Raw genomic sequence first — 15759 nt, forward strand, 5'->3', positions numbered from 1 at the left:
CGTTTGAGCTATTGACACCAAAATTGAATCAGCACCTGTACCTGTTAGGGGCAACATATGGACCAAATTTTGTTTTATTCCGACAGTTACTTGCTGGGGAATAACAGGCACTTATAACTCAAAAAACGTCCCATTGCTCCACCCCCCCCCCCTTGGATGAATTCGCGCCAAAAACCAATGGGCACAAGTTCACATAGCGGCACATATGTGTACCAAATTTCGTTCGATTTCATGTGGTAGTTTTTGCTGTAGAGCGGCCACAAAAAACTGGTAACACACAGACGTGACACACACACACACAGATATTTTCGAAAAGTGGTCGAAATGGACTCAGCACACCTCAAAACGTTCGAATCCGTCAAAATTCGAAATTCGAAAATTTGCACGAATCCAATACTTTTTTCTATATATTAGATATAGAAGAAAGTAAAAAAGCAAGTGACGTCTGTTGTGGGAGTGACGTAACCGCAAAAGGGAAAAGATTGGAAATCTTTATCTTCGACAACTACAGATAAAAAAGCTCTTTGAAACGATAGAAAATAGGAAAGGATAATGTTTTGAATAATACAAAACGACGTCAGAAGAAGTTCGAGAATTTCCTCAAATGTGACGGGATACCGATGAATGATGGTATAATGTTAGTAAAGTTGGGGAAATAAATATTTATTTTCGGACTAAGAAAATACAATTTTTCAAAAATATTACGCAAGAGGTTTTTATTATAAATATTCAAACCTTTACTTTGACGTCGCTTCTTCAATACTAGCCACTTTGAGTCTAAGAGCTTTTACAAAACACAAGAAATCCACTTCATTCATGGCTTGCTTGACAGAAGACAGAACAAACGAATCCCCAATGTTCCCAAATGCGAGCAAGTGCGTATAATCTCCACATTCGGAGTTGAGAAGAGTGCCTTTTATTTTAAGTGTCCACGTACGGTATTTTGAGAAGAGGAAGCACGAAAAGATGTCAATAATATTTATCAGAGACAAACTGAAAAGAATCGAAAACCATACCCACAAGAAAAGGAAAATCTTCGCATTGAGGGCATTGATGGGCAATATGCAGTAAGCGTCCACAACATCCACATGGCCACTTTCCCCTATTCTGCGGAAATAGCAGCTTGTCACCAAAGGAAATAATTTGATTGGATCGTTGAAACGCCCTGAACTATAATAAGCACTAAACAGTAAACCCAGGCTCATAAACTTCCCATGAAAGAAGATATCTAAGCAGCATGATTGAACTACAATGTTAATCACTGCCAACAATTCACAAAACATGCATCTGTATGCAAAGCCCTTGTGTAATCCCCACCTTCTTTCGACATAGTTGACAGCTGCATCGAATGCTTTTTCTTCTGAGTTGTTCTCGGCGTCATCCTTTTTCCCCGCCTTTCTTTCATCCACCAGTTTTGTCTTGCATAAACAAATCAAAGCATAAAGTTCTTTCATGTGGTTTTGATCAATATTTTTCATTAACAGATGCGGGAAGTAAAATAACATGGCTTGAATAAAAAGTACCAGGTGCAAGTACTGATAATAATTTCGATAGATGTACTCTGACTCAGATTCGGACGAGCTGATGCCTGGATGAGAAGCTTCAACACCAACCTAAAAGTAAAAGATCATTTTAGCAAAATAATAATAATTAAAAGAAGAAACAACTAAATAAGTAGCTTTTCCGAAAATTCATTACGTACATGACGCAGAAGATAAGCTCTCTTCTATTACTCTCCTTGCAAACGGTAGATAGCGAGTAACGTGATTATGATCATGTTTTTGCATGTACAAATACTGTGTTTATTTTTACTGATTACTTTTTGTTCTGCTTATGAGTATTTTGAGACGATAAATCTAAGTTTAGTGATATTTCTATTTCTTTGCTTCTTTTATTGGCAGTATCTTTCGGATTGGAGAGTTAAAAGTTATTATCATATTTTGTAAACTTAAAACGATTTTTTACGGCGATTTTAAATGATTCTAAGCGTATTTAAATTAGATGCTATTTTCTTTGAAAGAGAGATGTTTGATGGACAGGTGTAATCTTTATCAGGATTTTTTTTTTTAATTACTTAACGGACTATGCTTGGAGCTTATACAAAATTGTAAGTGCACATTGTAACTAATGAAACAGAAGCTTTCTTTTTATTTCGGAGTAGAAAGAGAAATTTACACTTGTTCTAAGAGTTTTAATTTAGTTTTATAGCACGAGCAGAGACTTGCGGGTTAACTGCTAGTCATTAATAAACTGGCTAGTGAAACGAAGAAGACTGGGGGGGAAAAAAACTGTTTGGTACGTGACCATTTTTTTCCCTTTGAATATTTGCGTGGGAGGGGGCGGGCAATATTTCCTTCATCATTTAATTGAGCTATAATATAGTTATAAAATGAATATAAAAAAGCAGTATAGGCAGAGCCGATCCTAGGGTGTCGGCCGCCCGTGTGCAAAGACCAAATGTGCCGCCCCTCAAGAGTAATTTGCATATTTTGACTAATCTTTAACGTCTATATAAATCTTTCTTTAAATTTCTATGCCAAGTTCGAATTTAAAAAAAACGGAGGGGGGGGGGGGGACAAAAGAATGATCTTATGAAAAGGAAGAAATTTTTTATAGTAAGAAACTCTTTAGGTATAATTTATATCTTTGAAGAAAGTAATCGATAAAAAATTTACTAGTCGTAAAAACGCATTTTATAGTCTTTCTTCGGTGACATCAGAGAAGGGACGAAGGAAGGGGAAGCGTGGGGGGAGGTGTCAGGGGTTCAGGGGAGGAGGATTGCTCCAAGAAAATTATTGAAATTGGCGTATGAAAAATATTTTTAGTTAATCTTTAGTTGTGTTTGGTTGCAAGGACAAAAGAGTCAAGTATATTCAAGTAGCATGGAGAAATTTTCGAAATTGACGTCAAATATCGCAATTTTAGGAACTTTTTCGAGACTTTAGGTGAAAGTAATGTTGCAGTTCTTTCCTAAAATTCTTTCAAAATTGAAATCAATTTGAAGCTATTTTTTGAGACCGGTAGCTTAGGAAGGATCGACGTTCTTCCCGAAAAATCTCCGAAACTGAAATTTTAAACCTGCAATTTTGGGTTACCTTTGTTGACGTTGCAAGAGGGAGGGAGATTCAATCGTCTCCCATCGAAAGATTTCGAAATATAAGTTTAAAACGTAAATTTGGCCGTCTTTGGTGACGGTAGGGGATTTGGCGGCTATCCTCCGGTAATTTCTCGGCACTATTTTTTCAAAAACCTGTTTTTGGCTAGATTTGAAAACAATAGGGGAAGCGTGAAAATATTCCGAACCAAAATATTTGTCGGAACTGAAATCCATTATAGGCTATTTTTGGGAAGGAAGAATTTTGGGGCTCTTAAGCAGATATTTCTAAAATCTCAATTTTATATTATCTTTGGTAACGTTAACAAAACTGGGAAGCTTCTACGGATCTTTCGGATATTTTCCAACATTAATATCTGAAAAATAGACTTTTAGATATAACTATAGACTTTTGTTCACCTCACCTCGACAATTGATGGATATGCCCTAGCGCCGTGAAAAGTTACATAAGCCTGGCAGTTCTCCTCCGGAATTCTTTAGAAATATAAGTCCCAAAATCGTACTTTAAGCATTGTTTGATAACGATGGGACTAAGAGCTTGCGGGGTTCAGTGCGCCCTCACGAACTGTGTTTTTGAAACTGAAGTCAATTTCAGGCTAGTTTAGGCAGGAAGCTGTGGCTCTCCACGGAACCGTCTAAAAACGAAATTTTCAGGTAACAGTGATTGCGTTGGAGAAAAGGGGGATCCGGGGACTTTCCTCAAAAGTTCTTGAAACTGATGTTTGAAAAACGCAATTTTAGTGTGTTTTTCCATACGTCAAGTGAGAGGGGGTGGAATTAGGGGATTCTCTAAAGACGCTAACTGAGACTGTCTTTGGTAGTAATGTTTGCGAATGGATTTTGGGGTCTTCCACTGCAAAAATTTCGAAAAATGCCAAAGCAATTTTATATGACATTTGATAATAGGAAGGGCTGTCGTCTGAAAATACGTTTTGGATTTTGGAGCCAACATTTTTAGGCTATTTTTGGTTAAGTCAAGTTGAAAGAGGTGAATTAGAGACTTAATTGGGTCCTTAAGATCGATGGTTCAACCAGCGAAATTTTCCAAAAGTCAAGTCATAGAAACGCAATTTTAAGCCTTCTGTAGTTTTGTCAAGGAGGTCATGGCATCTTTTTGGATTTTCGTTTTGGAGCCTCATTTAAATTTGCTTCCCGGGGCAAGGGCCCTGTTCTCCTAACTGATCTGAAACTGGGCAGTTCATTCAAGATTTTAATCAGAAAAATTGTCGTAAAGAGGGAAAAGTACAACATTTTAGTTCGTAATTCATATATGTTACTCTCAAGGGAGTCGTAATTTTCCACTTTCTCGCCACGCATCCACGATTGTTAAACACAGAGTTTGTTACATAGTTTGTTGTTTGAAATGCTTGCGAGAGTATCTAATCAGTATAGCTTTTTTTTAATAAATAAAATATGTCTTCATTGTTTAGGTCTATAAAAGCTTGGGGGTTAAACATTGGTGGCCGCCCTCGGTGCTCCTTTTAGACGGCACCAATTCATGCTTCAGAAGGGGGCCTTTCCCCTCCCCTGTATCCATGCCTGATTACCGGTTCTGTCACAAACTTTGCAACCAAATGAAGCATGTGTGTTAAGAGTAAATATCAATGGACAATGAACCAACACAATGTTCCCTAACATTCTATTTTTCTTAAACTATGCTATGCTGTCGGGAAATCAATACATACTTTGACAATTGAACATTTAAAAATCAGCATATTTATTTTACTTATTATAAGTTATCTTGTGAGAAATTTTTGAAGAATTTTACTTGATTATAAGAACTATATGATGCGGCCTGCGGCCGCCCCTTGCTTTGGCTACCCTTGTGCGGCGCACACTCTGCACACCTGCTAGGATTGGCCCTGACTATAGGATTAATTCATAAAATGACTATAAAAAAGCAGTGCTGGTGCTAGACATGGGCAAACAGCGACTCTCCAATGAGGAGAAGTTTAACATTATTTTGTGTTGACATAAAGTGATAGAATGGAGAAGGGTCTCCAAATTATTGTGAGCCTTGGGCCTCACTTTCACTTAGTCGTCTCATTTAATGCAAAAAATATGTTTTCTTTCATCGGCAAAAACACTTTTAGACACTCACACACACGGAAGGAAAAAAAAATTAAAACCAACATTTTGGAAGCCTGGAAAACAAATTAGTTTTTGTTGAAAGAGCGTAAGTCAACGTACAAATTTACGTCTTTTTTCCAAAAGTAATTCAATTTTAGGTGCTAACTCCCCCCCAAAAAAAAAATCGTTAAGCATAATAAAAACTCTGGACGGGTACATGGTTATGACTTCCAATTATACTTTCAAATTGTCCTTTACTTAAAACCACCCTTGCTTTGCAGTATATATTACTGGCGCATTTCCAGTACGTTCTATTCGTGGATTTGTTGTGAATCCTGTATCCGTTGTGTAATATTAGTTTCCCTCAGATTAAATCGATGAATCTAATGCTGTTCATTTTCGAACAGAATAACGATTTTGGAAAAAAAAAGGATAAAGGTCCGAGTAAAAGCACGCACGTGCTCGGAACAGGGAAAAATACGCATAGAATTTCCCTGCACCGATTGTCTCCTAAACCAAAATCCCTACAACCAGTTTGAATTGACATACCCCCCACCCCCCCACTAGGAAATTTCCATCCATCATACTCTCAAGCAGAAATCCCTTTGGGGAAATGGGGCGAAAGATGGTAGACACGTCATAGGCAATTAAATTAGAGGAGGTGTATCAGTTGTGCATTGTTAACAGTACCACCGACCTGCTTGAATTCAGAAAGAGTAGTTTCAATTGTTGGAAAGTTGAGCGCTAAAATGAGTCCCAGGCTTAGAGATGCGGCTCTAGTATGTGGTAGAGCCGCTATATAGATAGGCCGGCGCATCAGCTTAAATTTAGCCATTTTGGATCGGATATTTCATTGTTGCACTGCTAGGTTTACCACAGCAAAATTTCGGATTTCGCCAAATTTGCCGAAAATATTGTTTTATTTAATAAATAATTCTCGTACCGCTAATAATTGCTCACAGTGAACAATCACCAAACGGGATAACTCGACAGAAAAGACAACCACTCAAACATGCGCTCCGATTCAAAATGGCTAATCTTAGGCTGATGCGTCGGCTCCGGCTCATATATATAGGGGCCTTAGTATGTGTGTGGTAGTGAAGAAACTGGGCCTGGTAAAATTTATACTGTCTGACCACGGATTGTATGGAAAGACAAAAATCCGTTTTATAGCCGGAAATGGACGAATCTATTATTTTTTAGAGATGTCAGCTTTTGCAGAAGCAGAATCTTATTCAAATAAGCGGAATACCGGCATCAAATTTTTACTTTTCCCCCTCACTCAGATATATTCGTCTTACCTGGACGTTTGAAAATTCCATACAATCAGTGGTTGGACAGAAGTTGTAGTTGAGTTATGGCTGAGAAGGATTTATCTATCGTTTTTGCGCCAACTTCAAAAATTATGTTTAAAAGTATTATCGATGGTGTTAAAAGAATAAAATTATTTTTCACTTTTTAGAGCAATTTTAAAGTCAGTTCTATATATATATATATATATATATATTTGGGGGGGGGGAATTGTATTTGTATGGACAGAAAATTTATTAAATTTTGTTGTAAGTTAAAAATAAATACAACCTTGCTGATGTAGCACGTTGGCGCATTTTCATCAGGGCACATTTACGCACGTTCTTACTGTGTCTTACTACTCTGTCTTACTTCTAGACGGGCTCCGGACGCTTTTTCCGCTCTGTACTGTCTCAAACGTTTAGTATTTTCAGGTTATTTAGTTTTGAAAATCTCCATTCATTTTTAATTAAGTAACAGATTCATATCTTATAGCTTACAATCATGTAGTGTTGTCTTTATACCTGTTCCTCTTTAAATTTATACACTATTCAGCCTGTAATACATTTTCTTTATTTCAAGATGGTAAGACATTACGTTTAAAACACTAACAGAACCACTTTGGATGTCAAAATAATGAAAAGGCTTATAGATAATCCAAGTATTTCTCCCAGTAGGCCTTCCACATCGTGACATATGAACTTCCCCAACTGAGACCATTTGAAAAAGTAGGACCAAAGCTTAGGAAACAGGAAAGGGAAAAAAAGAGGATGCTCACAATCCTAACTGATACTCCGATTAAAGAAGCCCTCAGACAAAATCAGTTAGAAGCTGCAAAGAAAAAAGAAAAACATAATGGCCAGAACAAAACAAAAATGAAAAATTACTTTAAAATTTACAAGTTTCTATTAAAGCAGAAACAGAAGGCATCAAAGAAAAAAGTATTAAACCAAAACCTGCGACAGGGGAAAAGTTAGTACACTCTGTAAAAAGGAAATTAGTGAACAATTCTATTTACGAAGGAGAAAATTGTGCTTGTATCTATTTTTTCAAAGCACATAACCAATCGAAAAAAGGACAAGACAGGGTTCAATGTCTTAGATGCCAAAACGCAGTCCCACGACAAGTATGTGAAAAGAAATATTTTATTTTCATTAGTAAAATCTATAACAGTGATGAAGAATATGATTAAATAGTTTCTGTTTTAAAATAGCAGCATTTAGTTCAGCCTATAAAATGTTCTTAATTAATTATTTTTCATTTTCTTATTTTTAAAGTGTTTTGAGAGAAATAAAACATTTAAATTTCGCTAAATATACAGGGTGTTCCGGTTTAACCTGCAAAACCTCTATTTTCGCAACCATAAGCCCTAGATGCGTACTTCCAATTGCGAAATTGTTCAAAATCAGATGCAGAGTTAAGATTTTGAAAGTTTGAAGCAAAAATAAAAGTGAGTCAAAAAATACATAGTTTAACTTTTTATACGGGTCCTAGGTCCCTTAACTTATATTTAAGGAAATAATCTCCATTAAAAAATAATTCCAACTCAAAAAGTCTGACATTTGTACGACCAATACTCACCAAGATGGGAAACGCAGCGTTTTGTGATTTACACCACTTTACACTCGCCGTCAATAACACCATTTGGGGGAAAAGATAGCGGTTAACAAGGGTTTAAAATCATATGTGTGCATAGAGTGTGGTTTTTCAAATTGTTCAAGGTTTTGTAGTCTGTTTTTGCGTATCATAACAAAACATTTTATTTATTTTTTAATAGCAATGAAAAATGTAAATACAGTTCCCTAAATATAAATTAGGGGACTTAGGGCCCGTGTAAAAAGTTAAATTTTGAATTTTTTGACTCATTTTTATTTTTGCTTCCAACTTTCAATATCTTAACTCTAATATTTGATTTTGAACCTTTTTGCAATTGGAAGTATGCATCTGGGACTAATGGCTGTGAAGATAGAGGTCTTGCAGGTTAGAAAGGAACACCCTGTATATTTCACTTACTCCTTGGTATCATTTTCACTTACTCCTTGGTATCATTTTTAACATGCGTAAACCAGCCCCAATTGATGCCTAAACTTACCTCGTGTTTGGGACAAGTTTATGCAACCGACTTAGACTCAAAAAACATTTTTTTTTTTTTTTTTTTACGGTTAAAAACACAAGCTGAGCAACAACTGAAATTTTGACTTCATTAACTGCTTCATAAAATCACAATGTCTAAAATTTCCTAGATTGTAACAAAAATTTTAAAATTCATTGAAAAAGATTCACGTAAACATGCCCCGGTCTACCCTACTATAAAAAAGTTCATTTTGAGGTTTTACAGATTGTTATGAACTCTTACAACAATAGACTTTTTACTACTATGAGTCACTAAGAGAAATCGGAATATTTCTTCTGTGTAAAACTAAACACGGTAGCTACAAAGCAGAATTTCACAAGACGCTGGAATAATTTTTCAAGGAAATATTATGTTAGATACTGTCTAAAAAATGTATCGTTACAAGTATGTACACAAAATATAGTACTTTCAAGAAAAAATGAATGGCAATGCAATAAACTATTGATACACTTTTTCCTCCAACAATTGATAAGTGTGAAAGAGTATAGAAAAAAACTCAAGTAAAAAATAAAACCCCGTAAAATTTTCGATGGTGCAGGTTGCGACATGAACCCTATAGGAGAGGGTGGGGCACCTTTTGGGACATAGCCCACCTTGGGACACCATAAATTTCAGCTGTAAGTTTGTAAACAGAAATTAGTTTTCTTAAGACATCATGGATGACAGCAGGATTTTTCAGAGGTTCAGAGTTATATTAATGGGTGGTTTCATTATTGAAATTTCCAAGTAGGAAATGAAATAATTTAAATTAGAGCATGTGGGAATTAAAACATGTCCTTTCATAATAATTCAAAGATTAAAATGATAATAATTAGAAGAGAATAAATAAAGATAATAATTCAAAGATTATTGTACTGCTAAACCAAACTTTAAAAAAGTTAATACATAATAACTACTTAAGTGGAGCAGGTTGGAACACAGTGTACAGTACAGAAAAAGCCTATTTCACTGTAGTTAAAAAAATTGATGAAGTGATTAATTGAACTAAAATTGAGAAAAGGGCTTCTGCTCATGAAACATCAGCAGAAAATGTTCTTAGTAATAAGATTTCAATTAGAGAGGCTGCTAAAAAATATGGTTTGAGTAAAAGAACTCTGAAGACAGTATATTAGTAAATTTAAATTGAATATGGAATATAATGAAATTTGTTGGACTGTAAGATTTTAAATAAAGATTTTTTAATCAATTAGGATTAGTATTTTTATTCATTTAAGTTTTTTTTTTTTTTTTTGCTAGTGTTCCAAGGTACCCCACCTAGTGGGGCAAGTTTGAAAGTTTGAACGACTCTTTAATTTTTACTGTGAAAATTTATCTTGATGAAATAATGGAGTAAAATAAAATTTAATTGAAACAAAAATGTATGAATTGCATGTCTAGCTAAGTTTGTTGAAAATTGATTTGAAAATTAAATTTCCAAAAATCATTAACTAAAAAGTGTAAAAAGGTGCACCTTCCCCTATATATGAAAGCATTAAATACGATTTCCTCCAGCAAACTTACTTCATCCAAGTAAGCAGAGCTAACGGAGTAGGTAGATGCGGCCCAGCAATAGCTTTCTAGTACAGATACTCGAATTTCAGAGGGAGCATTGGAATGACAACTGATCTTGGTGCCACTGAAAATAGATGTAGACACCAAAAAGCAACAGAACATCAGAAGCAGAAATGTTACCCTGCTGTGGAGACGAAACACAAAGGATTCAGCTTTGCAAGGTTCACACTTTGTAACGTTTCTCAAGCCCGACAGGATTCTCAGCATTTTAATGCTTTGTCTAAGGAAAAATAAGAGAAAAAGCGGAATCATCCATTTAAAATAGCAATGAAATTGCGACATTAAAAGAAAAAACATATTGAGTACATTGTATTGCATTATTCAATGAGTGTGTAAAAGTACTGGTTGAATTTAAAAATTGTTCTTTCACTCCGAAGGACTATTTCGATTTTAAGGTTTTATTTTCATGCGTCACAAAATATTTTGATTTTAGGTCCCATAAGACAAGTTTGTATAACGCTGCTCTGCTAAGTTGACCTCCCTCATCGAAATTGTTTATCACTTTTTCGGGTTATAGGGGAGTGTAATTGGCTGAATTGAGTTAGGAAACTTTTGTAATCGTTCTGCAAAAGTATTCCAATTCAAATTCGCAGCAATAACCATTACCCTTTCCTATAAATCGAAAAAGAGGTAAACATTGACTATGTCGAAGGTCAACTTCTACCAGAGCAGCACTATAATTACAGGCAAAATATCACTGAGATAATCTACTTAATTCATGTGTATGAATATTAGTTGAAATTTTAAGACATGCTGACCTGTTGGAGGCTTTAATGTTTGAAGTTTTTACACATGGCATATAATGCACTATGTGAGAACATTTTAATGCTGTCAGCCGGTTGAAATCCGATCCTCAATCGATTCGTCAACTGACGGAGATTTATTCACGTTTTTCCTGAGAAGAAATCTCGTCGTAATGAGTTGCGATACGAACGTATAATTGTAAAAAGAAATAAACGTTTTTTTATAAATGAACCTTGCATTGAAAAAAAAAAAGGAAAAAAAAGCCTGAGCAAAACATGCATGTAAATAATGATTGTATGTTTCATAATAAAAACTAGCAAAAATACCCGGCGTTGCCTGGGTCAGAAATAAATGTAAGAAACAATCGCTTCTTCCTTTCGCTTTCTGTTTTAACTGAAAGAACTCAAACCATATCACTTTGACGTGATTAAAAATCGAACTTCTTCCTTACCCATTAAAGTAAAATAGCAATAAGTATAAAGACTGAACGAATATTCATTTAGAAACGAAAGCACAAATTTAAACATACAAAAATTTGAAGAACTTCCAAAATATGAACTAACAAAAACAAAGATCACTGAAAAAACCGTGCGCTTTATTTAATTAAATAGTACACACTCAAAAGGAAAAAAAAGCTCTCCACTATGTTTCTTTAAGGATGCAAAAAGTCGAGTTTCCAAATGTTTAAACGACTTTAAACTCATGTCTACTCCGGTGAAGCCTTGATTCAAAAATTTCACTATGATTACTTTTATTGTTGCTGTTGTTAGGCAACGAATTTTTGTAACAATGGGTTTTATATTCGCAACTTCAAAGTTCGAATACGCTACCTTGCGGTGATTACCAATACTAAAGAAAAAGGTGAAACATTCCATTCCACGAGTTTTCTTTAGGGTAAATTTCCGGCTTCAAGCAATTTGTGGTGTAATTTAATTTCAGAAGAATAAAAAAGAAAGCTTCGCACAAATACAATGAAAAAGTACTGTCATTCACTAAACGTCAAAGCAAGTTATAAGTTATGGCATTTGTTTGTTTCACGTTTTTTCATCCGCCATTAGACAGTGGCTGCTGTGCCCCCTATAATTTATTGGAGTAGCGAGTTTAATTATTTAATGGGGAAATGATATGAAATTTACTGTTTTCCACCATAACTTTTTACAACTAAGTTTTTAAGGAATAAATTATAGCCTAAGTTGTTCCCCGATTATGTAGCTATTTATGGTGAAAAAATTATTAAAATCCCTCCAGTAGTTTTGAAGATCACCCCGGACATCCGGACAGAGATTAGCCCTTTATGTATAAAGATAAATTATTGTAAGTTAATGGAAGAATTTAAAAATAATTTACGTCTACACGTGTCATAAACAGAATGCCCATTCTCCAAGAGCGATGGCCCACCCATTCAAACTACCGAGTACTCGATGGGGACGTCACGGGAAGTCACTCTGACCTACCCAAAAAAATTCTTTATTCAGCACACTTTGCTGAGGATTTGGTAAATTTGGTGACAATATAGCAACATTGAGATTTTTTTCTTTTTAAATTGTTTTTTAATCATGCTTGAAGTTCCATATCATTAGATGTTACGTATGAATAATGTGTGTATACAGGCCCGTGACAAGCCTGATCGGCGCCGTCGTGCAAATGTCTTTTGAATGCAGTGTCTATACAGTGGCGTCCGGGGGAAATCTAGTTAACACTTGGAGTGAGGTTTTGTAGTCAAATGTAATGAGAGAAAAATAGGTTTGAAATTTAATTTATTAAAAAAAAACAATGTGTAACTATTTAATTTTGGAATACAGTGCACGTTTTTACTTCATATCTCGAAGTTATTTCAATTTCAGTAGCTCAGCTGATATGCTAATGCGTTTTGGAAAAAGAAAATATTCTAATACTAGCCGCTTGTGCCGACCAGCTGGTTCTCCTTTTGACGCCATTCGCCTTATGCAAACAACCACCTACGGCGGCTGTTTGGCTAACTTGGCAGTCACGTTTTTGCGCCAAGTTTGCCGCCTTCGGTGGCTTTTAAAATAAATTTGGCAGCGGTATTAATCAATTTATATCTGTCTTTTTAAAAATTAATTTTAATAAAGTATTTTCTATACCTATCTCCAGTTGCGTTTTGTGACATTCACCTTTTTAAACCAAGATTGCCGCCTTCAGCGGCTATCTACCTTTTCGATCTATTATCCATCTCTATTGATTTTAACCTCCCCGCTCATTCCGTAACAAAAATGAAGATCGCTCAAAAAACCGCTTTTTTATTTAGTTAAATAGCGCAAAAAAAGTTCTCTCCTTTATTCCCCGTAGTGAGCAAAAAGCGTTTGCCAAAGAAAAGAAGAAAAAACTCGTTGTTTTAATTGAATTAAATGTGCACAACTATGTAACGTAACAGAGTTTTGATACAGCAAAACGTCCAACCGGGGGGGGGGGGGAGAAAAAAATAAATGGGGCAATCCCTAAATAAAATTTAAGAAAGAAAGAAAAAAAGCAAACGCTGCCGGAGGATCAAAAAAAAAAAAAAAGAAAGAAAAGAAAAAAGGATGAACATTGTAGCGATTAAGATTCGATGCCGTAGTATCGAACCGAAATCCTGGGGTGTGACGTCAGATAAGAGAAGAGTGTTTTTTTCGACCGATTCGACTTACGCGTGAAGATCTGATAATGTTCTGCATTAAAAAAATAGTAGAAAAAAAAAACTATTGCGTATTTTTGAAAAGAAAAAATTCTTCTGAAGAGGGACAAACGTTTTGATTATTACATAATTAAATTTTAGAAAAGAGTCTTTTATACTTTTTGAGGGATGGGTTAAACAAAAAATGAAACCCAGAAAAAAGCACAAAATAAAGGACCACTTGTCTTGAGTCTCACTTGTCCACGAGACCGTCTTGTCTCGTGGTCTCGTCCAATGGACGAGACCACGAGACAAGACGAGATCGAGAATGTGGATGGAGGTCTTCCCTTGGCTCGTGGCGCCTCGCCTCGTAATTGTCTCGTCTCGTAGTGTCTCCGTTTTCTGGCGGTAAACTACACACGAGTCAAAGGAATATCCCGCGCCATGATGGCGCCGCCATCTGTTCGCGCGCGGAATATTCTCCGTTTTTGTTTTTAGCAAGCATAGCTTATTTCTTCGTTCTTCGCTACTCGTTATGGCTGGTAATATTTAATATTGTACGGGCAAGTTGATTATTATTTTCTGCTTTTTATTTAATTTTGTAATTAACTATGAAATTAACTATGAAATGTTGTTTCATTTTAGTACATTTCTATGAAATATTTAAGGTTGCAAAACTCTAAAAATATTAAGAATTCTTAATCAGGCTTTATAATTATTTGTAAACTTAATTCTCAGATTTTATCTTAATTTAGCCTGTACTTTTAATAATTCACCTGCACTTGAAACAGCATTAATTAAATGAGTTAATTCAGTTCAACTGCTTGAAAAAAAAATGTTTTTGACAGTACTTTTGACAGAAGCATTTCGAAGGGTTTTTTTTTTTTTTTTTTTTTTTTTTTGCCGCACAGTGTAATTCAATGCTATGAAAATCATGAGTACAGATCTTTATATTTTATTTTTATAACTAAATTGTATAATATTGTGGCCATTTTTGGTTGTAATCTTAATTTTTAAATTCACATTTGTTGTCATAAAACAGTTTCATAAAAATAGCGGATAAACATATTTGTCAACCACCATCTCTTCTTCCTCGACTTCTTTTTTGCCTTCTTGGTGTTGTAAATGTGTAGGTAGTTGTATGTAAAAAGAATACAGGCACCTCGCAAAATCTGCATCTACTTCGTGGTCCATTTTGTAAACAAACAAGCGGATTGACAGTTGAAACGCGCGCGAATGCTCGTAACATCACCGGCTTCTGCGTGCGCAAACACCTCGCCCGAGAGTGTGAACGGCTCTCTCGTTCAACGCTTCCCTCGCCATGACGTCACAGATCTCTCGGCAAAAAAAAACCTCTCGTGCTTTTCAGGGAGAGTGTGGAGCAGGCATAACACAAGGCAATAACTTTTCCTTTCAGAATAGACAATGAGCAGTATAACTTCTTCGCCACCTTTAGATGTAATGAAAAGTTCAATTGAATTTTTTTGTTCGGAGACTTTTTTCCTCCAGTTGGAGCATTTTTGATCGGTAGAGCTCGGCGACTATTTGACTCTGGCGCCGTCGTGCCCCGCGCGACCTTGCACATATGGACGGCGCGGCCCTCTGTATGTATGCTCGCATTTTATCATTCGGTAAAACTGGAATTTCATTCGGAAAATGGAGGGGTTTTCCCCTCTTCCAAAAATTTTGATTTGAGGAGCCCCCAAGAAGGAAAGATCCCACCAACAGATGCTTAAATCCCTCTACAACACTCTCCCGAAATTTCAATGGAGCAGACAACGTCACGTATCCCTTCCTTTGTGGGCATCCTTGATAGAAATGTATGTTTTGCTCCCGGATTTTGTGCGAAGGATTTTTGTAAGAAACTAAAAAGTAAGGCTTTACATAATGCGGGGGAAAAAAAAGGAAGAAACTCAAAGTAAAATATATAAAAATTGAGAGTGCTCGGAACTAAGGAGACAAAATCACGAAGAAATGCTGTAAAAGTTTACGGTACCTCAATAGACTCTCTTTTACTGTCCAAATAACGTACACTGTTAAAACTACAGGTTGCATTCGGCACCTTTCAAGGGTGAAACGCTTGTTTACCAGCGGCACCCAATACGAGCCGAAATGGCACCTCTAACTAGGATGAAAAACGGGCACCTTTTAAAAAATAGGCAGCCGGGGTGAAAAGAATGAACCTTTGGAGAGAGAAATGGCACCCTCACTGTAAATCCCTCCCCCTCCCCCGTATTGTGT

The 15759-nt window shown here is 35.8% G+C and overlaps 1 protein-coding gene across 1 annotated transcript; it reads right to left on the bottom strand.

The window, feature by feature from the left end:
- Positions 1 to 737: 737 nt before the first annotated feature.
- LOC129233509 (innexin shaking-B-like) lies at positions 738 to 10367 on the bottom strand. The gene is made up of 2 exons (XM_054867526.1): positions 10110 to 10367; positions 738 to 1613 (listed from the first exon to the last, which is right to left on the bottom strand). Exons 1-2 carry the CDS (start codon positions 10365 to 10367, stop codon positions 738 to 740), a joined length of 1134 nt encoding a protein of 377 aa, XP_054723501.1.
- Between the last annotated feature and the right edge of the window lie 5392 nt (positions 10368 to 15759).

The sequence above is a fragment of the Uloborus diversus genome, unplaced genomic scaffold, assembly GCF_026930045.1.
Source record: "Uloborus diversus isolate 005 unplaced genomic scaffold, Udiv.v.3.1 scaffold_485, whole genome shotgun sequence".
NCBI classification, from domain to species: Eukaryota; Metazoa; Arthropoda; class Arachnida; order Araneae; family Uloboridae; genus Uloborus; species Uloborus diversus.